At 43.3% G+C, this 21,629-nt stretch overlaps 3 protein-coding genes across 6 annotated transcripts in view; 2 read left to right on the top strand and 1 right to left on the bottom strand.

The window, feature by feature from the left end:
* The window catches only part of tada1 (transcriptional adaptor 1), a 31,360-nt gene extending 27,003 nt beyond the window's left edge, over nucleotides 1-4,357 (top strand). For both annotated transcript variants that reach the window (XM_024435985.2, XM_024435984.2), the window contains exons 6-8: nucleotides 59-210; nucleotides 1,539-1,695; nucleotides 3,488-4,357. In XM_024435985.2, the coding sequence (XP_024291753.1) occupies nucleotides 59-210; nucleotides 1,539-1,695; nucleotides 3,488-3,640 (462 nt within the window). In that variant the 3' untranslated portion in view covers nucleotides 3,641-4,357. The remainder of the gene's footprint in view (nucleotides 1-58; nucleotides 211-1,538; nucleotides 1,696-3,487) is intronic.
* Nucleotides 4,358-5,534: 1,177 nt separating this feature from the next.
* LOC112260691 (transcription factor AP-1) lies at nucleotides 5,535-7,394 on the bottom strand. The gene has a single exon (XM_024435986.2). The coding sequence runs from the start codon at nucleotides 7,005-7,007 to the stop codon at nucleotides 6,042-6,044; it is 966 nt and encodes a 321-aa protein (XP_024291754.1). The 5' UTR covers nucleotides 7,008-7,394; the 3' UTR covers nucleotides 5,535-6,041.
* A 1,929-nt stretch (nucleotides 7,395-9,323) lies between these two features.
* fggy (FGGY carbohydrate kinase domain containing) lies at nucleotides 9,324-19,875 on the top strand. Of its 3 annotated transcripts, XM_024435978.2 has the most exons (16): nucleotides 9,326-9,463; nucleotides 11,827-12,033; nucleotides 12,248-12,359; nucleotides 12,470-12,621; nucleotides 12,743-12,831; nucleotides 12,941-13,056; nucleotides 13,222-13,350; nucleotides 14,283-14,386; nucleotides 14,775-14,882; nucleotides 15,215-15,276; nucleotides 15,739-15,892; nucleotides 17,635-17,709; nucleotides 17,964-18,084; nucleotides 18,345-18,439; nucleotides 19,080-19,141; nucleotides 19,370-19,875. In XM_024435978.2, the coding sequence occupies exons 2-16, from the start codon at nucleotides 11,836-11,838 to the stop codon at nucleotides 19,446-19,448; spliced, it is 1,656 nt and encodes a 551-aa protein (XP_024291746.1). In that variant the 5' UTR covers nucleotides 9,326-9,463; nucleotides 11,827-11,835; the 3' UTR covers nucleotides 19,449-19,875. The 3 variants fall into 3 exon arrangements, with proteins under 3 accessions (XP_024291747.1, XP_024291746.1, XP_024291748.1); XM_024435979.2 differs by lacking the exon at nucleotides 19,080-19,141 and having other exon boundaries at nucleotides 9,324-9,463; XM_024435980.2 differs by lacking the exon at nucleotides 9,326-9,463 and having other exon boundaries at nucleotides 11,942-12,033; nucleotides 12,232-12,359.
* The last annotated feature ends 1,754 nt before the right edge of the window (nucleotides 19,876-21,629 follow it).

Genomic DNA, 21,629 nt, shown 5'->3' with positions numbered 1-21,629 from the left:
CACTCAGGATTCTCTAGGTTACTACTGTATTTAACCTGTTGTCCCTCCACTACCACAGAACCACCTGAAGGATGTGCTGACTGCTGTGGTGTCCAGGAGGAAGGCCTACCGGCTGCGTGACGGACACTTCCCCTACGCCTTCGGCAGTCATGTCACCCCACAGCCCTACTTGAAGAACAGCCTGGCTGCCTACCAAATTGTCACTGAATGGTAAGGAAGTCAGAGGTCAACTGTCTGCAGCTCTCCACTGTCATCTACCTCACATCAACTAGAAGAATGTTCAATTAAATATCTAACTATTTGTGTCAATGAATCGCAAAGAAACTGAAACGTAATTACAATGCTATTATTAGAAAATTACATCCTGGTAAGTAGCTGACTGTAGAATAAAGAATAGAATAAAGAATAGAATAAAGTGCATATTGTGCTGTATGTGCATGAAGCAGAAGTAGTAACAGTTAGGTGAGGCAGGAGAGCTGCCAGTACAGCACCCTGCAAAAAGTATCACTGGATATAGGTCTGTCAAATACCTATATTTTAAATTTACAAATGGCAAGGTGCAAAAAGGGCAACGTAGTGCATCGTTTTTGCACCATTCTGTAAGGTTTTCTTGTTATTCCTAGAGAGAACTCCTTTGCGGTGTTGGGCGCCAGGCAGCATTTCCTTTTATATCAAATGTATTTATATAGCCCTTCGTACATCAGCTGATATCTCAAAGTGCTGTACAGAAACCCAGCCTAAAACCCCAAACAGCAAGCAATGCAGGTGTTGAAGCACGTTGGCTAGGAAAAACTCCCTAGAAAGGCCAAAACCTAGGGAGAAACCTAGAGAGGAACCAGGCTATGTGGGGTGGCAAGTCCTCTTCTGGCTGTGCCGGGTGGAGATTATAACAGAACATGGCCAAGATGTTCAAATGTTCATAAATGACCAGCATGGTCAAATAATAGGTCTGGGACAGGTAGCACGTCCGGTGAACAGGTCAGGATTCCATAGCTGCAGGAAGAACAGTTGAAACTGGAGCAGCAGCACAGCCAGGTGGACTGGGGACAGCAGGGAGTCATCATGCCAGGTAGTCCTGAGGCATGGTCCTAGGGCTCAGGTCCTCTGAGAGAGAGAAAGAAAGAGAATTAGAGAGAGCATACTTAAATTCACACAGGACACCGGATAAGACAGGAGAAGTACTCCAGATATAACAAACTGACCCTAGCCCCCTGACACCTAAACTACTGCAGCATAAATACTGGAGGCTGAGACAGGAGGGGTCAGGAGACACTGTGGCCCCATCCGATGATACCCCCGGACAGGGCCAAACAGGAAGGATATAACCCCACCCACTTTGCCAAAGCACAGCCCCCACACCACTAGAGGGATATCTTCAACCACCAACTTACCATCCTGAGACAAGGCCGAGTATAGCCCACAAAGATCTCCGCCACGGCACAACCCAAGGGGGGGCGCCAACCCAATACTAATAGATTACCTTTATGCTCTTGAATCAATGTCTGTACTGACCCGCTGTCTTTCTCCTCGTCCCCCAGCCCACCTCCCAGTGCGTCTCTCCCTGCGGGCCCACCCACTCAGGTGTCACCAGACAATACTGAGCAGCAGGCTGCTCTCCTGTTGGCCTGTTCTGGTGACAGTCTCCCTGCGCCCCTCCCTCCTATCAGCATGTTTGATCTCTTGGAAGCGTTACAGGTGAGGAGATAGCAGCTTCAATTGGCTGTACCATCCCATGATGTACAGTGGGGGGAAAAAGTATTTAGTCAGCCACCAATTGTGCAAGTTCTCCCACTTAAAAAGATGAGAGGCCTGTAATTTTCATCATAGGTACACTTCAACTATGACAGACAAAATGAGAAAAAAAAATCCAGAAAATCACAATGTAGGATTTTTTATGAATTTATTTGCAAATTATGGTGGAAAATAAGTATTTGGTCACCTACAAACAAGCAAGATTTCTGGCTCTCACAGACCTGTAATTTCTTCTTTAAGAGGCTCCTCTGTCCTCCACTCGTTACCTGTATTAATGGCACCTGTTTGAACTTGTTATCAGTATAAAAGACACCTGTCCACAACCTCAAACAGTCACACTCCAAACTCCACTCTGGCCAAGACCAAAGAGCTGTCAAAGGACACCAGAAACAAAATTGTAGACCTGCATCAGGCTGGGAAGACTGAATCTGCAATAGGTAAGCAGCTTGGTTTGAAGAAATCAACTGTGGGAGCAATTATTAGGAAATGGAAGACATACAAGACCACTGATAATCTCCCTCGATCTGGGGCTCCATGCAAGATCTCACCCGTGGGGTCAAAATGGTCACAAGAACGGTGAGCAAAAATCCCAGTATTGAATGACCTGCAGAGACCTGGGACCAAAGTAACAACGCCTACCATCAGTAACACACTACGCCGCCAGGGACTCAAATCCTGCAGTGCCAGACGTGTCCCCCTGCATAAGCCAGTACATGTCCAGGCCCGTCTGAAGTTTGCTAGAGAGCATTTGGATGATACAGAAGAAGATTGGGAGAATGTCATATGGTCAGATGAAACCAAAATAGAACTTTTTGGTAAACTCGTCGTGTTTGGAGGACAAAGAATGCTGAGTTGCACCCAAAGAACACCATACCTACTGTGAAGCATGGGGGTGGAAACATGCTTTGGGGCTGTTTTTCTGCAAAGGGACCAGGACGACTGATCCGTGTAAAGGAAAGAATGAATGGGGCCATGTATCGTGAGATTTTGAGTGAAAACCTCCTTCCATCAGCAAGGGCATTGAAGATGAAACGTGGCTGGGTCTTTCAGCATGACAATGATCCCAAACACACCGCCCGAGCAACGAAGGCGTGGCTTCATAAGAAGCATTTCAAGGTCCTGGAGTGGCCTAGCCAGTCTCCAGATCTCAACCCCATAGAAAATCTTTGGAGGGAGTTGAAAGTCCGTGTTGCCCAGCAACAGCCCCAAAACATCACTGCTCTAGAGGAGATCTGCATGGAGGAATGGGCCAAAATACCAGCAAGTGTGTGAAAACCTTGTGAAGACTTAGAGAAAACGTTTGACCTCCGTCATTGCCAACAAAGGGTATATAACAAAGTATTGAGAAAATTTTGTTATTGACCAAATACTTATTTTCCACCATAATTTGCAAATAAATTCATTAAAAATCCTACAATGTGATTTTCTGGATTTTTTTCTCTCATTTTGTCTGTCATAGTTGAAGTGTACCTATGATGAAAATCACAGGCCCCTCATCTTTTTAAGTGGGAGAACTTGCACAATTGGTGGCTGACTAAATACTTTTTTGCCCCACTGTACCTATAGCCAAAAACATTGATATTTTAATTGATTTCCTTTTTACTTGCATTCAAACAAACTCATTATTCTGTCTAATCAAAAGGCAAAGCTGAACAGAAGGTATTTATGTAAATGTGTGTGAAATCAAATAAGCAAACTACTTTATTGCTAATGTATATGTTTTTCCTTGATGTAGGTCCACCGGGGTGTGATGCCCTCTCACACCATGTATGCCCTGAACATGGAGCGTATCCTGTCCCGACTGTGGCACCCAAGTCACGAGGAGCTGGAGCAGGACCATGTGCACCGCCAACGCCACGCAGGGAAGGACGGCCTGCTTGTCAGCTGAGACACACAGACGGTCAGGTGGACACGCAGACAGGTCGTGGTTGGGTAGGGCAGAGACAAATGGAGAGATGAACACAGTGTTGAAGCACCTATGTGGGCCCTATACCCTGCCTTGAAGCAGAGGGAGAGGATGATCTCTAAGACTGGATTAACACTCCACTAGGGAGTGGAACCAATTCACCACGCAACACAACTTTACACTAGTGTCAATAACGTTTTAGAACGCTTGGTGGAGTGTAAACCCAGCCTTAGATGTATATCGGTGTGGAAGACTCACAGACCTGTAATGTAGAGAAAGAAAGGAAGTCCCAGTGTTGTGGAATGGTCACAGACATGGCTTTTTAAGGCACTAACATGTCTACACACATGCACACACATCTCTCCCATAACCTCTGACTGTTTTTTAAATGCACTGTTAACAAGTTTGGGTGCATTTCTGACCTTCGGGTGAGTTTATTTTGTTAGTTAATTTTGTGTTACTTTTGTATTTCCCACACCTCTGTGAACAAATATTGCGGCCCCTTTTATTTTGATATTGACATGCTCTTGCAGAATTATGCCTGAACTACACTTGGATCCTTGTTTACTGTATTTTGTCACAGCGATGCATGCATCATAGTATGTATGCAAATGTGTATAAATGGTTTTGTATTTTTTTCACCAATTGTTTTTAATATCAGTCAGAAATGGCAAAATTAAATAAAAAATATTACACTTCTGTTAGCACAAGTTTTATTGAATACATTTTTTCCTATTACATGTTCATAATTTGCCTATTTTTAATCTTCAATTAAAATAGATTACTAAATAATCTTCCATTGTAACTTCTATTAATGAAATAGTGTATCTATTTCTATGGTGGAATAGAAATGTGTAATCTTTGGGAATAGGTGTGTAGAATGGTCCCCCTCATTACTCATGTGCACTTGTGCTCTGTAAAACACCACCAGTGCTATGTCCAGAGACTGAAGAGGAAGTGCTACACCCCACTCTTGTTTTCTTCGGTTCAATTAACTAAGTAGGCCAGACACAGCTGCTATAGAGCTTGTAGACCTAAAAAACAAATGATTTACCTCTGGTTGTTCAGCCTTGGGCAAAATTAATGGAGAAAGAATAGTTAGTCGGTTAACATGACCTTTATGAACTATGAAGCCTTTTATGTGAGTTTGGTCTTACATAAAAGCTTCAGTGTAAAAAAGAAGCCACGTTAGCTGATGAAGATCTCATAGAACAAAATGTATAAGCTCCCCTAAACCTGTGTTTACCCCACCTTATTTTAAGCGTTTATCCAAAAAAACTCACTTTTCCCGTAGACTTTGTTCAACGAACCATAGCGGAGTTTCTGCCTACAAAAAAAATCAATAATGCTCCCATTTTTTTTTTCCAATGGTAAACGGCCTGCGTGAACTATCTACATTTTTCCACCATCTTTGGTACGACTACTAGGTCTACTACCGACCAGCATTTTCAACAGAACACCGTATTTTAGGCACACTTTCGCGAATCCTACCTCTTTTCCTAACCTTAACCTGCTACGTTAATTCTCCTAACCTGCAACGAAAAAGTAACTTTGGTATCAAAGTGCCGTGAAAAGAGTGTCTCCAACACCCACCCGTCATAGACAAGGTAGCTGCTCACCAAGCTCTCTTGCCATATTTGGCTTGCTTGCTGCTCATTTCCGACACGATGTCGTCCAATCGTTTGTCGAGGAGTACGGTCCACTACCAAGCGATTACACTACACAGAAGTGACTCAATGGTCTGTCTGTCCATATTTCACTGTCAACAAACATTGAATTAATTCACTGTTCATCCTAGGCTGAACTATTGACCTATTTCCCTGTCAATAAAACGACATTGAAACCTCCATTCTGAATAATTATAACCGCGACAATATCCTTAATGAGAAGTTTTATTCCACGTTATATTTTGTCGTTTATACATACATTTCGCATAAAAGGCATAAAAACAGTTATGATAAAGTATTAATTCAGATCTAACATTTGTTATACCCCTTTCACAAAATGGTATTAATGTGTAAATGTTAAGAAAGTAAGGAAGTTGTATCAGTCCTAGTAGCCTAGCCTACACACACCTGTGAGTCAGTCCTTTCACAAGGTGTGTCAATAACGCAATGTCTCATAGTGTTACATTGTACAACTTGTTGCTGGTGAGAAAATTCAGTGCTAGACTTGGACTATTTACATACTAGACAATTCATAGGACAACAGGCACTGGCACTGTTTGTTGGCCTTGGCCACCACTAGCCTAATTATTCCACGAATAAGTTTATATTGTCCCCACTCTGTCAGGCGCAAAGACGAAGTAATGTATCACGCCTCTAGGAGCTGCGTTTGGTCCCACAATGAAATGTCTCTCGCTCAAAGCGCAGTATTTGGCCGTTCAGAACGCCTGGAGCTGCTGCGTCAATATGAGTTGGCACCCGCTGTTAACGTGGTCCATGACCTTCTGTTTGAGCAGTGCCAGTTCGTCCCGGAGCACGTTGGCAGAGGAGACCAGCTCTGTGTGTTGGGTCTTCAAGTTTTTGACCCTGTCCTCCAGCCTCGAGATCCTCTCCAGCTTCCTTTTCCGGCATTTGGACGCGGCCACCCTGTTTCTCAAGCGCTTTCTCTCGGCTTTTATCCGCTCCTGGCTCTCCATGTCGATAGGAGACAGCGGAGGGGTATCGCCGCTCATCTCGGGCACCGTCTGGGGCTCCTCTTTGAATGACTGTAGCCGAGCATGCTGTAGCCGTGGATGCTGGGGTGGCCGCTGGGGCTCGACGTGGATTTGGGACGGGACGGCCGTGTAACTAGCGGAGGAGTGTCGGTCGCCGTTAAGTGCCGACGCAGAGCTGACAGCCCGACTGAAAGTGCCCAAGTTTGTGTATTCAGGTGGGTCGGGGCGCACGGTGCAGCTGTAGGGTATAGGACTGTCCGACACAGTAGATGAGGGTGCCATGTTGTTGGCAGCATTGGCTTGAGCGTCAGAGCTGCCATTGGGCATATGCTGTTGATAATGAAGCTCCGCGAGCGCCTTTACGAATCCCTCCGCAAAACCCTCTTGCTCGTCGGTGATGTTCTTGGGACAGAGGAACTGAGTTGGGGTCGGAGTCGTCAGCCCATTGCAGGACTGGATGATAAGCCTTTCCAATTCAGGGGAAGCCAGTTTTAATAATCCCACATCAGGGGATGTCAGGATGTCGATAGCTTTCGCCCGCAGATGAGGTTTAAACATTTTAGGGTCGTTGAGGTTCAGTGTCATGCTCTGCTTCAGGGTTTTCGGGTTAAACCCATGATATCCGCCCACTGCGCCTTGCTGACCATTTATAGATTCGTCATATAATGTAGCTTCCATCTTGGTGGGCATCAATTGACGGGCCTTTATCGCGAATATAATAGCTGGAATAATAATCCAAACATCAAAGGTCGGAATTACAATAAACAATATGGAGTGATAAATTGCAATCTGATGTCCCCAATCTTTTTACAGTCCTCGGACAAGTAGTTTTCGAATTTCAACTCGGAGGACAACTCCTGATGTCCGATGTGGAAACTTTTCTTGAGACTTTATAAAATAATAGTATCAAACAAACAAAATAACTTTACTTCCTCAATCTATAGGCGTCTTTGTTTCAATTAGGATTGAAAAAATATTCGATTCGCCTATTGAAATAAGGTTTTTCTTCTTTAAGCAGATACGGTGTCTGACTCGACACAATGTAGTTTCTACCACTTCCAACGTGGAGACGAACTTTATCCACTTCTAAGCTGCTGCTATACTGAAAATAACAATGATGTCATGTATGAGGCTTCCTATTGGTTTGAGATGATGTGATGGGCGTTACTTTTTTAATGACATGCATGTTGCGTTGACAACCAGCCATATTCCCGCCTCCCGCAAAGGCTGATGGGATTAGGTAATGCAGTAAAAGGAACGTTGTCCTCTGGGATTACGTTTTGTTTTTGAATATCTTCTTACCCGCTTTATTTTGTGACCCAATCTCAGTCAGGTTGACCAGAATACCTTTTAAAATCAGCTTTCACAATATTTGCTTTCTTTCTTTTGCTCTTTGACTTCGTGGGTGAAAGCATGGAAATGTGATATACTTCTGGTGCGTGTGACAGAGTGATGGTGGGCAGGGGGGTTGTTTTGTTTTTCAGGTGATACCTTATGAAGGGGAATGATCATGTTCAAGTAAATATCAAATAGAACATTGTGCCTCACATTTTAAGGGGTGTTTGGTGTACAGAGTATAGGTATAACAAATAAGAAACTGTATCAACAATGTGTTCCTTCCTACACTGTAATTACACAGTTACTACCATGCAACTACATAGCCGAGGTATTACCATTACTGAATGTAAAGTGGAGCCAACTCTGTAACTTTATTTTTCATGAAATATTTCCCCAAATAGGTGTAGTCTATGGTTTATTATATTTAGGATTTTCATGTGCAGTATGTGGAGAAACTCCTTCCAGTTCCAGTAGAGCTCACTGGGCTTCAAAGAGGTGCTCCTCAGTCTCAAGCAAACTGTCTGACTGATAGTGTTGGTATTGTGTCTCTGCTCGGGCCTTGCCGTGAGCTTTAACTCTGTCTGCTCACTCCTTGCAATATTCAACACATTCTATTTAACCCTGACTATAAATAAGTGGACAGACTTCAGCCACAGGCCACAAACTGAGGTTAACCCTGAAGTGACATGCTTGCCCTCAGGTTGCCTTGACGGCACAACAACCACCACCATTTGGAGGTATTTGACACCTTCACTTGGAATTCCAGATTGGGATATTTAGGAAAGTCTGTTCCTCCTGTCACAATAATGATACTAACAACAAATGGGTTCAATGACAACATTCCAATCCCACAAACATGTACACAGTCACAGGGACACACCAGATGAACACAGGCCAAAAAACAAAAACATGTGCGCATGCTCTCTCTCTTTCTCTCTCTCGCCCTCCCTCCCTCACACACTCATGCATTCTCTGTATGAAGCTAGTAGTACTTGAGACTAGTTTCACAGCAGTCCCTCAGCAGCAGCTCCCTATAGAAGATAAAAAGAGGTTTACACATTTCCCCCAGCACGCACCTGTGTTTATAACTGTAGCGGGGAATTTTCCTATCAACCTACCGCTGACCCGGCCATACTTCCTGTTTCTCTGTCCCTGTTTCCTGTCCAGTGGCCTGATGGGTAACCTCTAGATAACACCACCTTCCTCCCCTGGCTCAGCCAGCTGCTTCCACTGCATGGAGGTTTCTAATCAAGAGTTTAGTTTAGAACCCGGCCCAGCTGCTACAAGCTGTCCTTTGTTGTAGCGATGGACGCTCAGTACATGAAAACACTCTTCCTGTCTGTGCTCTGTTCAGACCAAAATGTGGAGAGTTCACTTAGCATGTGTTGATCATAAATAGAGGAAAGTTAGATTACTCACTCACCAGTGTGTGTGTTAAACATGTCTGCAGTGTTTGTTAAGCACCATCTGTTTCTCTGTCCTCTCCTTCCTCTATTCTCCCTCTCTAACAAAAATAGGGGTTTCTTGATATCCTCACTTTAGAAATTAAACTAAAATTGTAAATCTGATTTAGTGGGCTAGTGTAAATTCAGATTTGTGTGTGTACAATGACGAGCTGCCAGTGTTACAAACTCTCAGTTGAACAAACCAAAGAGATCCCCCGCTGCCTGGCCTGCTATGCGAGACCATTAACGACTTACCATTTTTGGTCACTAACGCGTTCCGTTGGAAATCAAAGTACATTTAGCTAATCATCAAAGAGTGATTTCGTGGAAGTTATCGACATAAATTGTGATCTTCGAGGTCAGGTAATGTATCGAGCAAATTGTTAAAGTTTCGTGTCGGGTTGACCCTGTTTAAATCAAATGTTTAGGGAGTCGCTTTTTACACCGTGAATTGTCAAATGTACCAGACTGAACCGAGACCGGAATGAAATATAACAAATTGATTCCAAAAATGTAAAAGCAACATTGTATCACTTCAACGATCACTCACGCATAGTGCAACACTTTTAGTACTTTCACACTCTATCAACAGGAAAACGACATGATCCCGTTGCTAGTGAATATCTATCTATACTGTTTTATGCGTAGTACACTATTTCCAGAGTTGGGGAGTAACGAATTACATGTAATCCGTTATATGTAAAGGATTACAAAAACGGTAACTGTAATCCGTTACACTACCAGCAAACATACTGTAATCGGGTTATAGACACTTTTGAAAAACGAGGATTACTTCGAGGATTACATTTCAATTCAGAAAGGATGTTTGCGGAGAAAAAATCTGACACTTCTCTGTTTTCCCAATGACATTCGAATCAGCATTGAAAAAAGGCGCAAATGTAAATTTGTTCCAGTTGAGCAAGTTTGACCACAAGTCAGAGACCACTATGATGACACACCAAATGGGTTTGATGGATCGCGGGAAAAGAGCAGGAAAAGGTTTTTGTAGAATACAGTCCAAACTATGTCTTCCAATGGTGCGACTGCTGTCGACATCCAAAGATGATCCAATTTGAATAAACGCTTTGAGGGAAGGTTGACAGCAGTGGTTTGGCCTCGGCGATACGGATGCCACTTATTATTGATATCTACATAGTGCATTGATGTGAATCCTGCTCGCTCATTTAGTCATGCAATAAAATGCAAATTAATTACTTAAAAATCATAATGCGATTTTCTAGATTTTTGTTTTAGATTCCGTCTCTCACAGTTGAAGTGTACCTATGATAAAAAATTACAGACCTCTACATGCTTTGTAAGTAGGAAAACCTGCAAAATCGGCAGTGTATCAAATACTTGTTTTCCCCACTGTACATACAGTACCAGTCAAAATATTGGACACACCTACTCATTAAAGAGTTTTTTTCTTTATTTTTACTATTTTCTACATTGTAGAATAATAGTGAAGCCATCAAGACTATGGAATAACACATATGGAATCATGTAGTAACCAAAAAAGTGTTAGCAAATCAAAATGTATTTTAGATTCTTCAAAGTAGCCACCTTTTGCCTTGATAACAGCTTTGAACACGCTTGGCATTCTCTCAACCAGCTTCACCTGGAATGCTTTTCCAACAGTCTTGAAGGAGTTCCCACATATGCTGAGCACTTGTTGGCTGCATTTCCTTCACTCTGTGGTCCAACTCATCGCAAACCATCGCAATTGTGTTGAGGTCAGGTGATTGTGGAGGCCAGGTCATCTGATGCAGCACTCCATCACTCTCCTTCTTGGTCAAATAGCCCTTACACAGCCTGGAGGTGTGTTGGGTCGTTGTCCTGTTGAAAAACAACTGATAGTCCCACTAAGCGCAAACCAGATGGAATGGTGTATCGCTGCAGAATGCTGTGGTAGCCATGCTGGTAAAGTGTGCAAGTCCAATTCTTGAAGATCAAGGGATATAACATTTATTGGGATGACTGGAATTCTGATAGACTTTGTTTTTTTAATGTAAAGATATAATTTAATCGTATTATTATATGTAGTAGAAAGCGATGGGTTAGAAGAAGCCTACATAACCAACCCATAAAGTTAAATTGAACATCCATATATGGCCAGCTATGTAAACTTTAACATTGATTTATCCTGGAATAGATTTCATTCAGTTGGTAAACATTCATTTTTGTCTCATTTTTTAATTTAATTTGTACCTTTATTTAACTAGGCAAGTCAGTTAAAAACAAATTCTTATTTTCAATGACGGCCTAGGAACAGTGTTGCCCTGCCCTGCCTGTTCAGGAGCAGAATGACAGATTTGTACCTTGTCAGCTCGGGGATTTGAACTTGCAACCTTCCGGTTACTAGTCCAAGGCTCTAACCACTAGGCTAATCCGCCACATTCTTCTAATGCCTCTTAAGGGGAAAGTAATCCAAAAGTAACAGAATGTAATTAGATTACGTTACTGATTTTGGGTAATCCAAAAGTGACATTACTGTTTACAATTTTGGACATGTAACTGTAACAGATTACATTTAGAAAGTAACCTACCCAACCCGGACTATTTCTTATATCTTTTTTTTTAAACAAACACAATAGGTTTGTATGTTTTAATATAATCTTTTAGACCATAACCTATATGCATGTCTAAAAACAGATCCCTAGACATGCCATAAAAACCTTCTTCACCAGTAATCTATTTTTAATGATTCCGCTCTCTCTGTCCTGCAGGTGTTTTACATGGCTGGGTCGGACCCAGTAGAGTGGTACTATGTGGGGGTGGACGTGGGCACAGCCAGTGTGAGGGCTGCTCTAGTCACCAGGGAGGGCCAAGTAAAGACCACTGCAGAGGAGATGGTCACCATCTGGAAACCTCACTCAGACCATTATGTCCAGTCATCCACTGACATTTGGGCTAAGTGCTGTAGCACAGTCCGGGTAGGTGTTAGAAACTGTGTTCAGGTGTGACTAAAGTGCTCTGCAAAGTGATGTACTCTCTTGGAATTTCTTTAATTATTGGCGTAGATTAGTATGATGTCTAACTCCAAGACCTTTTTGAATACTTTTTGATGTTTTGCAATGTTTTTGCATATTTAGCAGCAATACAAAACATAAACATCAACATGTAACCAACAGCATATTCCTATGACAGAAAGTGACCCAGGGAGTGCAGAGGAATCAGGTCAGAGGGGTGGGTTTTGATGCCACCTGTTCCCTAGTGGTCCTGGACCAGAACTTTCAGCCTGTAGCTGTCAACCAGGATGGTGAGTGAGGGAATGATTCAAAATAGATTTATTACAGTTTTATTGAGTCCAACGTTTCAACTACGTATTTGTCAAAATGTCTCCTCCCCTCCCTGTTGCCCTGTGTGTAGGTGAGGCTGAGAGGAACGTGGTGATGTGGATGGACCATCGCGCTGCAGAGCAGGCTGCACGCATCACCAGCACTGGCCACAGGGTCCTGAGCAGGGTGGGAGGGGTAATGTCACCAGAGATGCAGCCCCCCAAGCTGCTCTGGCTGAAAGAGGTTAGAGGTCACCCACTATAAGTCAACAGACAGTTTTATTGTTGGAATTTGATTGGCTAGTGCTGAGGTTTATTGCCCTGGTTTTATGTCATTTTCCCCTTACTCATAATTCTTTGGTCAGAACCTGAGAGCGACATGCTGGAGGGACGCTGCCCACTTTCTGGACCTCCCTGACTTCCTGTCCTGGAAAGCCACAGCTTCTCTGGCCAGGTGAGCTTTAGAACAGAAGGAGAGGGGGTTTGTGTGTGTGTGTGTGCGTGTTTGTGTATCTTGACCAGTCCCAGTGTGTGTATCAGACAGATTCTCCCTTATCCTTCAGGTCCTTATGTACTGTGGTCTGTAAGTGGACCTATTGCCCCACAGAAAAATGGGACACTAGCTTCTGGACAGCCATTGGTTTGGAGGACTTACTGGAAAACGACCATTCCAAAATAGGTGAGCAGAGGGAACCGGTTTTCAACATCAAGGGAGTTTTCCTGGATAAATTAAAGATAAATAAGAAATATCAAACTCAGCACTAGTTGGTTTTGATTTCTCAATGGGAGTACCTACCTGTGGTTGTTCTCTGCAGCCAATGTGTGTTTCTCCACACCCACCTAGGCAGTGTGACCTGCTGTCCAGGGAGCCCAGTGGGAGAAGGCCTTACCCAAGAAGCTGCAGCCGAACTGGGGCTGGACACGGGCACTGCAGTGGGAGCCTCCCTCATCGATGCCCACGCTGGAGGCCTAGGTAGACACTCATTCCAAGGGCCTCCTGTTTTTTGTTTTTAGTCACAAAATAGTTTTTGCGAATACCACTGGTGCTTCATATTGCCGCTAACAATTTATAGATGAGAATTTAATAAAAATATAGATTACAACTGAAGATGTTTTTGTGAGCAGCTCAGTTTGTTTGAGTTTATTATCATCACCTGGATGAGTCACCTAACCAGACCTTGGTCATCTGGTTTCGTTTAGGCAGTTAAACTGCTCATGAACTTCGACTTTTGACTCCTGCTGGGACCTCTGCTGATTACAATTGCATGGGGTCAAACGTGAAAGTCTAAAACACTCCGTGTTGTTCTAAACCTTTGTACATGTCAGACATGTACATGCACTCTGCTCCTTCACCTCTGTGTGCCTCCTCTTCCCCACCTCCTCCCACATTTAAAACTAGAACCAGCTTGGCAAACATTATCCCAGCAGTAAATGTCAACACTATATTCCACCGTGGAGGTTACAGACCCACTTCAAAGAGTGAAGATACTGATTTAACAATCCTCCATTTTGTGGCCCAGTCTCCCCATTGGCTATTATAAAACCCATGTTTTGGAATCATAAAGGATGTTTTATTCTGCTTGTCAAACAAATGTGTTCTTAGTGATAAAAAGAGAATGAGTAGAAGCCTTGTGCACAGCTTCCAACGGGTAGGTTATGGCAGGAACAACTTAGAATCATTTTTTATTTTGTTTTTATACATGTGTTTTGGGAATTCTCAGTGAACTTTGCAAAAGGTCAAAACGTAGTGGAAATGTCAAGTAGGCAGGGGAATGAGAAATATAAAGGAATCCACAACATACTGTACTTGATAGAAATGTAAATGTACAAATGTTCTTGGTACGTGACCTACCCACATTTTTAACCATGTAAATAATGAGAATATGGTGTGTTTTCTGGTTTCAGGTGTGATTGGTGCAGACGTGAGGGGGTTCTCCCTGCCCTGTGAGGACCAGCCAATCACGTCGCGCATGGCCATGATCTGTGGAACATCTTCCTGTCACATGGCGGTGTGTTGGTTAGACTTAAACAGCTCGTGTTGTCATATAATATAATATGTGCCACTTAGCAAATTTGATCTAAAGTGACTTATAGAACATTGACAGTGACAGACATATTCAGTATGTGGGGCCCATGCAGGAATCCAACCCACAACCCAGGTTGCATCTTAGCCAAGTATGTTTATCTAGCATGGCGAATAGTATTGCAATGCCATTGGTCAGCAGTCTTTCCTGGTGACCAATCATGAGGGGTAGACCCTGATCTGCTGCAACCTCTTGAATCCTTCAGCTGGAGTCTAGTGTCATGAGTTTTAACATCTAGCTCTAGTAGGGGGAGGTGAGGGGGCCTGATGCTATGTTGAAGCCTCTATGTGTTATTCTGTCCCCATGTGTTCAGATCAGCCAGGGGCCCCTGTTTGTACCGGGTGTGTGGGGACCGTACCTGTCCGGCATGGTGCCTGAGTTGTGGCTCAACGAGGGAGGACAGAGTGCTACTGGAAGACTGGTCAGTTCAGCTCTGCTCCCCTGGGTCCTACTCTACTAGACCAGGCCTATTCAACTACTGGTCTATGGCCCTACAGAACTACTGCTTTTTCTTCTCTACCCAGTAGTTAATTGATTAATTCATGTCACCTATTGGCCCAAGAACCCATACACCTGGTGTCTCAGTCTGTAATTGTGACTTTGTCCATGTGTGAACTGTGACCTGAAGTAATCTGCTACATATGCATTATACACTGAGAACTGTCTGACACAGTACGCCTCGATGACTAGCGTTGCTCAAACCACACCCACAAAACCATAATGTCTCTTTTTTTTCTTTTTCTCCAACCTCAGATTGACCATGTGGTGAAAGGTCATGTAGCCTACCCCCAGCTACAGGAGCAGGCGGTGAAAGGGTCAGCTATTTACAGCAAAATCATATCCATTGAAACAACAACATACATTTCACATGGAATAGTACAGAATACACACTTAACATGAACCGCATACTCTATCCAGATATGTAGGCTCAGAATGCTTAGAATCCATATGAACCCACTAACCTACTAAGAGCACGGTGTAACTGTCTGTTATCACCTGTCCTGACATGTCAATTGACAAACGTCTTGGGCAATGGGAAAACCAGTTTTTCTCGCTCATAAACATTTTTTACATTTTTGTGCCATCTTCTGTTGCGAGAAAATGATTGATTTACTATTGCTCAAAGACATTGTTCCAATAGCAGCTGAGAAGTCAATTACTTGATACAATTTACAAAATAAATTCCCAATGAGAAACCACCTTTCTACACAAATAATTGTCAATCAGCAACATAATACAAAGTAGAAGTGTAACATATCACCTATATTTCCCTGCAGTGGGGAGCATATCTACAGTTACCTAAACAGACACCTGTCCTCCATGGCTAAAGACCTGGGGGCTCCCCTGGAGCTGCTGGCCTCCAGCCTCCACGTCTGGCCAGACTTTCATGGCAACCGCTCCCCCCTGGCAGACCCCACTCTGAGGGGCGCGGTGAGGAGAGACCACCTCTGGCTCAGGGATCTGATAGACTGCTCCCAGATCTGTTTATGCTATCTTGCCTAGTCTTATCATCATTGGGCAAGGACAATGACAATAGGAGTTGTCAACACACACATACACACTTTCTCACACATCATATGCTGCCACTACTCTAGTCTTTATTTAGACTATTAGTATCATCTACTCTGATGCCTAGTCACCCTGCCTGTTATGTACATATTTACCTCAAATACCAGGAACCCCTACACATTGATCTGGTACTGGTAATACCTGGAACCCCTACACATTGATCTGGTACTGGTAATACCTGGAACCCCTACACATTGATCTGGTACTGGTAATACCTGGAACCCCTACACATTGATCTGGTACTGGTAATACCTGGAACCCCTACACATTGATCTGGTACTGGTAATACCAGGAACCCCTACACATTGATCTGGTACTGGTAATACCAGGAACCCCTACACATTGATCTGGTACTGGTAATACCAGGAACCCCTACACATTGATCTGGTACTGGTAATACCTGGAACCCCTACACATTGATCTGGTACTGGTAATACCAGGAACCCCTACACATTGATCTGGTACTGGTAATACCTGTAACCCCTACACATTGATCTGGTACTGGTAATACCTGTAACCCCTACACATTGATCTGATACTGGTAATACCAGGAACCCCTACACATTGATCTGGTACTGGTAATACCTGTAACCCCTACACATTGATCTGGTACTGGTAATACCTGTAACCCCTACACATTGATCTGGTACTGGTAATACCTGGAACCCCTACACATTGATCTGGTACTGGTAATACCTGTAACCCCTACACATTGATCTGGTACTGGTAATACCAGGAACCCCTACACATTGATCTGGTACTGGTAATACCCGGAACCCCTACACATTGATCTGATACTGGTAATACCAGGAACCCCTACACATTGATCTGGTACTGGTAATACCTGTAACCCCTACACATTGATCTGGTACTGGTAATACCTGGAACCCCTACACATTGATCTGATACTGGTAATACCAGGAACCCCTACACATTGATCTGGTACTGGTAATACCTGTAACCCCTACACATTGATCTGGTACTGGTAATACCTGTAACCCCTACACATTGATCTGGTACTGGTAATACCTGGAACCCCTACACATTGATCTGATACTGGTAATACCAGGAACCCCTACACATTGATCTGGTACTGGTAATACCTGGAACCCCTACACATTGATCTGATACTGGTAATACCAGGAACCCCTACACATTGATCTGGTACTGGTAATACCTGTAACCCCTACACATTGATCTGGTACTGGTAATACCTGTATATAGATAGCTTCATTCTTGTGAAAACCTTTTTTTTTAAACTGCGTCGTTGGGAAGGGCTTGTAAGCAAGTATTTCACGGTAAAGACTACACCCGTTGACAAATACTTTTAATTTTTTATTAGTATTTGATTTGAAGACAGCACAAACCGATCTGGGACCAGGCTAGGGCTCTGACCCTCTGGGCTCAGAAATAATTCAGAAACAAATGTCATTACACTATATAAAAGCCAATGAAGGGTTTTATGCCAAAGTGTCAAAATGTCAGACCTGTATGACTTTGCTTATAAATTATTTGTGAAGCATCTATTTAGTTCTTATGAATCCTTTATGAATGCCCAACAAAGCTTTTCTAAGTGGTACTGAAGGTGCTCTGTGTGTGTACAGGTGGTTGGGCTGCCATTGTCCCAGACCCTGGATGACCTGGCCCTGCTTTACCTTGCTACTGTACAGGCACTGGCTGTGAGTTTCACTACTAATAATCCATAGCGCTTTTCTGAAACCCCCAAAAGCTTGAATACTACATTTTAATATAAACATGTCACACATTACTTGAAATATGTACCTAGATTATCCTATCCTAAATGATTGTGTGTGGTTATGATAGCCAGAGGAGTATGTCCTCCCTGTAAATTGTAAAAAGGGCTTTATAAACTAATTAGATTGATTGATTGGTTACATATCGTAACAATCCCCTCCTGCCTCTCTCCTTTCAGCTGGGCACCCAGCATATCCTAGAGGCCATGACACAGGCAGGACATGACATCACAACCCTCTTCCTGTGTGGGGGGTTGAGTAAGAATCCTCTTTATGTGCAGATACACGCCAATGCCACAGGTTGGTGATGGAGGGTGATCTAGTTTGTGTCCAGCAGCTGTAAAACATGTGAAACAGGAAGTACTACCTAACCTGAACTTGAGAAACACCCCCACTGAAAACTAACCTAGATTATTTCAGTTGAGGTTCTGAATTATTATTTAGAAATGTATATTTCTCATTATGAAGAGAGTGAGTAAACACTCCTATTAATTCCTTATTTGTAAAATAACTTGAGTGCTTATGAAGGGATGTAACAATACTGTGTGTTGTCTCCTCAGGGTTGCCCTTGGTGCTTCCTGCCCAGACAGAGGCTGTGTTGGTGGGAGCAGCAGTCCTAGGTGCCTGTGCTTCCCATGATTATAGCTCCATACTGGTGAGTGCAGAACACACACATACACAATAAACACAGCAGTAGAATATTTAGTTGGACATCATAGCTGCTCATTCCTGACTCCATACTACCATCTACTGGAGAGAAACTAAGGTAAAGGAGAAATGCACAGATTCCCTTGCCGTGTCTCAAGGAGGAGACTTGTGCAAAGTCTGGTGAGATGACATGGAGGTGGCTAGATAGCTATCTAAAGAGAGGGCTCTGGGGGTGTCGCTCTGTGGCATTCAGCAGCATACCACTGAACACCGGGTAGTGGCCCACCCCATAAGCCAGACGTGCTAAAAATAAGAATGTGTATTATTGTTTGCACAGGGTCGCACCTGTCCCCTCATTTGGAGTCATAACTGCTCATGCAGTTGGTGCTGTCTGAGGATTTGAGCTAGGGATGACGGACTAGGGATGACAGGGCAGTGTGAACTATAGAGCTTATACAGAAGGATAACTATAAGGCCAGGAAAGGAGAATTGTACTGCCTACGTACTGTATGTCACAAACTTCATAGACAGTTGAGCCTTCCCTTTTCAAACCAGGTGATGGGCTGTTCTCGACCTCACCTCTCCAGATCAAAACTCAATGTGTATGATTTATGGATCACTGCTTGGTTTATGAATGCATGTTTTAGGAGGCGATGGAGAAAATGGCCAAAGTGGGAAAAGTTGTTCAGCCTGACCACGAGCTCTGGAGGTGAGACGAGAGACTGGCCTGCATCAGTGTTGGGTTTCATTGGTCAAACATCTGTGGGTTGTGCTGGAGGCATGTGCTGGGTACAATGATGAATTAACATTAATGTTGGAAACATCACTACTGATATATGAAAGTATATTTGTTATCAATTTTGCTCTAATGATGTCATTCTAATAATGTTTTTATAATGTTCTAGTATCTGACTAGAGGAACTGTTCTCTCTCTTAGCTTTTACAGGAAGAAGTACTCTGTGTTCCTGCGCCTCCATGTCCACCAGAGGGAGTACATGGCCCTTATGAATGACTGACGGAGAACCAAGAGGTGCCACTGTCCAACCTGTTGAAATAGCAGACAGTAATCCCAACACCGAGGTTGGATTAGACTGAATATAATATCAAGTAGAGACTGTGGATACGACTATGATATCAGACACCCCAAATTAGTTGATTCCAAAAATCAGCTGGACCCAGATACCCAATACACCTATTAGGTGAAAAGAGTCTGAACTCGAACGTGATTTATCAAATGCAAAATGGTGGTGACACTATCCATCTTGAGTTGACGCATGTGGGAAGATGTAGGAAATGAATGCAATTTCCCAGTATTTAAGATGTGAAGTCCTGGCCTGAAAATCTAATATGGCCTACAGTACTATCCACAGGACACTGAGTTAAAAATGCACTGACAGAAAGTCAACCTGTGAAAAGCAATAAAACAGTCATCTTGAAATATTATGCAAGTTTATAAGAATTTGAAATTGTGCCCATTGTCACTTTTTCACACCTAGGCCTATTTGCTATCATGAATCCCTCTCTCATGTCCTCTCTTTGATCTCTCTATCACACACATTATTTCTCTGATCTCCTCTTATCACATCTCTAACCTCTGATCTCATCTCTAACCTCTCTGTCTCCTGCTGTCCAAGCAGGCCGTAGAGGAATGTGTGTTCCTATTCCCTGTGCTGTACAGGATCAAATACCATAGTGTCCTCTGATGTTCTCCTGGTGACACAGAGGAATGCTCAAATCCCACACAGCTGAGTTATCAGGACTGGTTCATGTCCAGACCCAATGGCAGATCATCCTGCACCAACCAGACCTGTATTTGATTTCTGTCCAGCTATGTTACATATAGTGGGGCAAAAAAGTATTTAGTCAGCCACCAATTGTGCAAGTTCTCCCACTTAAAAAGATAAGAGAGGCCTGTAATTTTCATCATAGGTACACTTCAACTATGACAGACAAAATGAGAGAAAAAAATCCAGAAAATCACATTGTAGGATTTTTATTGAATTTATTTGCAAATTATGGTGGAAAATAAGTATTTGGTCAATAACAAAAGTTTATCTCAATACTTTGTTATATACCCTTTGTTGGCAATGACAGAGGTCAAACGTTTTCTGTAAGTCTTCACAAGGTTTTCACACACTGTTGCTGGTATTTTGGCCCATTCCTCCATGCAGTTCTCCTCTAGAGCAGTGATGTTTTGGGGCTGTTGCTGGGCAACACGGACTTTCAACTCCCTCCAAAGATTTTCTATGGGGTTGAGATCTGGAGACTGGCTAGGCCACTCCAGGACCTTGAAATGCTTCTTATCAAGCCACTCCTTCGTTGCCCGGGCGGTGTGTTTGGGATCATTGTCATGCTGAAAGACCCAGCCACGTTTCCTCTTCAATGCCCTTGCTGATGGAAGGAGGTTTTCACTCAAAATTTCATGATACATGGCCCCATTCATTCTTTCCTTTACACGGATCAGTCGTCCTGGTCCCTTTGCAGAAAAACAGCCCCAAAGTATGATGTTTCCACCCCCATGCTTCACAGTAGGTATGGTGTTCTTTGGATGCAACTCAGCATTCTTTGTCCTCCAAACACGACGAGTTGAGTTTTTACCAAAAAGGTCTATTTAGGTTTCATCTGACCATATGGCATTCTCCCAATCTTCTTCTGGATCATCCAAATGCTCTCTAGCAGACTTCAGACGGGCCTGGACATGTACTGGCTTAAGCAGGGGGACACGTCTGGCACTGCAGGATTTGAGTCCCTGGCGGCGTAGTGTGTTACTGATGGTAGGCTATTTTACTTTGGTCCCAGCTCTCTGCAGGTCATTCACTAGGTCCCGCCGTGTGGTTCTGGGATTTTTGCTCACCGTTCTTGTGATCATTTTGACCCCACGGGGTGAGATCTTGAGTGGAGCCCCAGATCGAGGGAGATTATCAGTGGTCTTGTATGTCTTCCATTTCCTAATACTTGCTCCCACAGTTGATTTCTTCAAACCAAGCTGCTTACCTATTGCAGATTCAGTCTACCCAGCCTGGTGCAGGTCTACAATTTTGTTTCTGGTGTCCTTTGACAGCTCTGTGGTCTTGGCCATAGTGGAGTTTGGAGTGTGACTGTTTGAGGTTGTGGACAGGTGTATTTTATACTGATAACAAGTTCAAACAGGTGCCATTAATACAGGTAACGAGTGGAGGACAGAGGAGCCTCTTAAA

The sequence above is a fragment of the Oncorhynchus tshawytscha genome, linkage group LG10 (assembly GCF_018296145.1).
Source record: "Oncorhynchus tshawytscha isolate Ot180627B linkage group LG10, Otsh_v2.0, whole genome shotgun sequence".
NCBI classification, from domain to species: Eukaryota; Metazoa; Chordata; class Actinopteri; order Salmoniformes; family Salmonidae; genus Oncorhynchus; species Oncorhynchus tshawytscha.
This window is presented reverse-complemented; position numbering and strand designations above follow the sequence as displayed.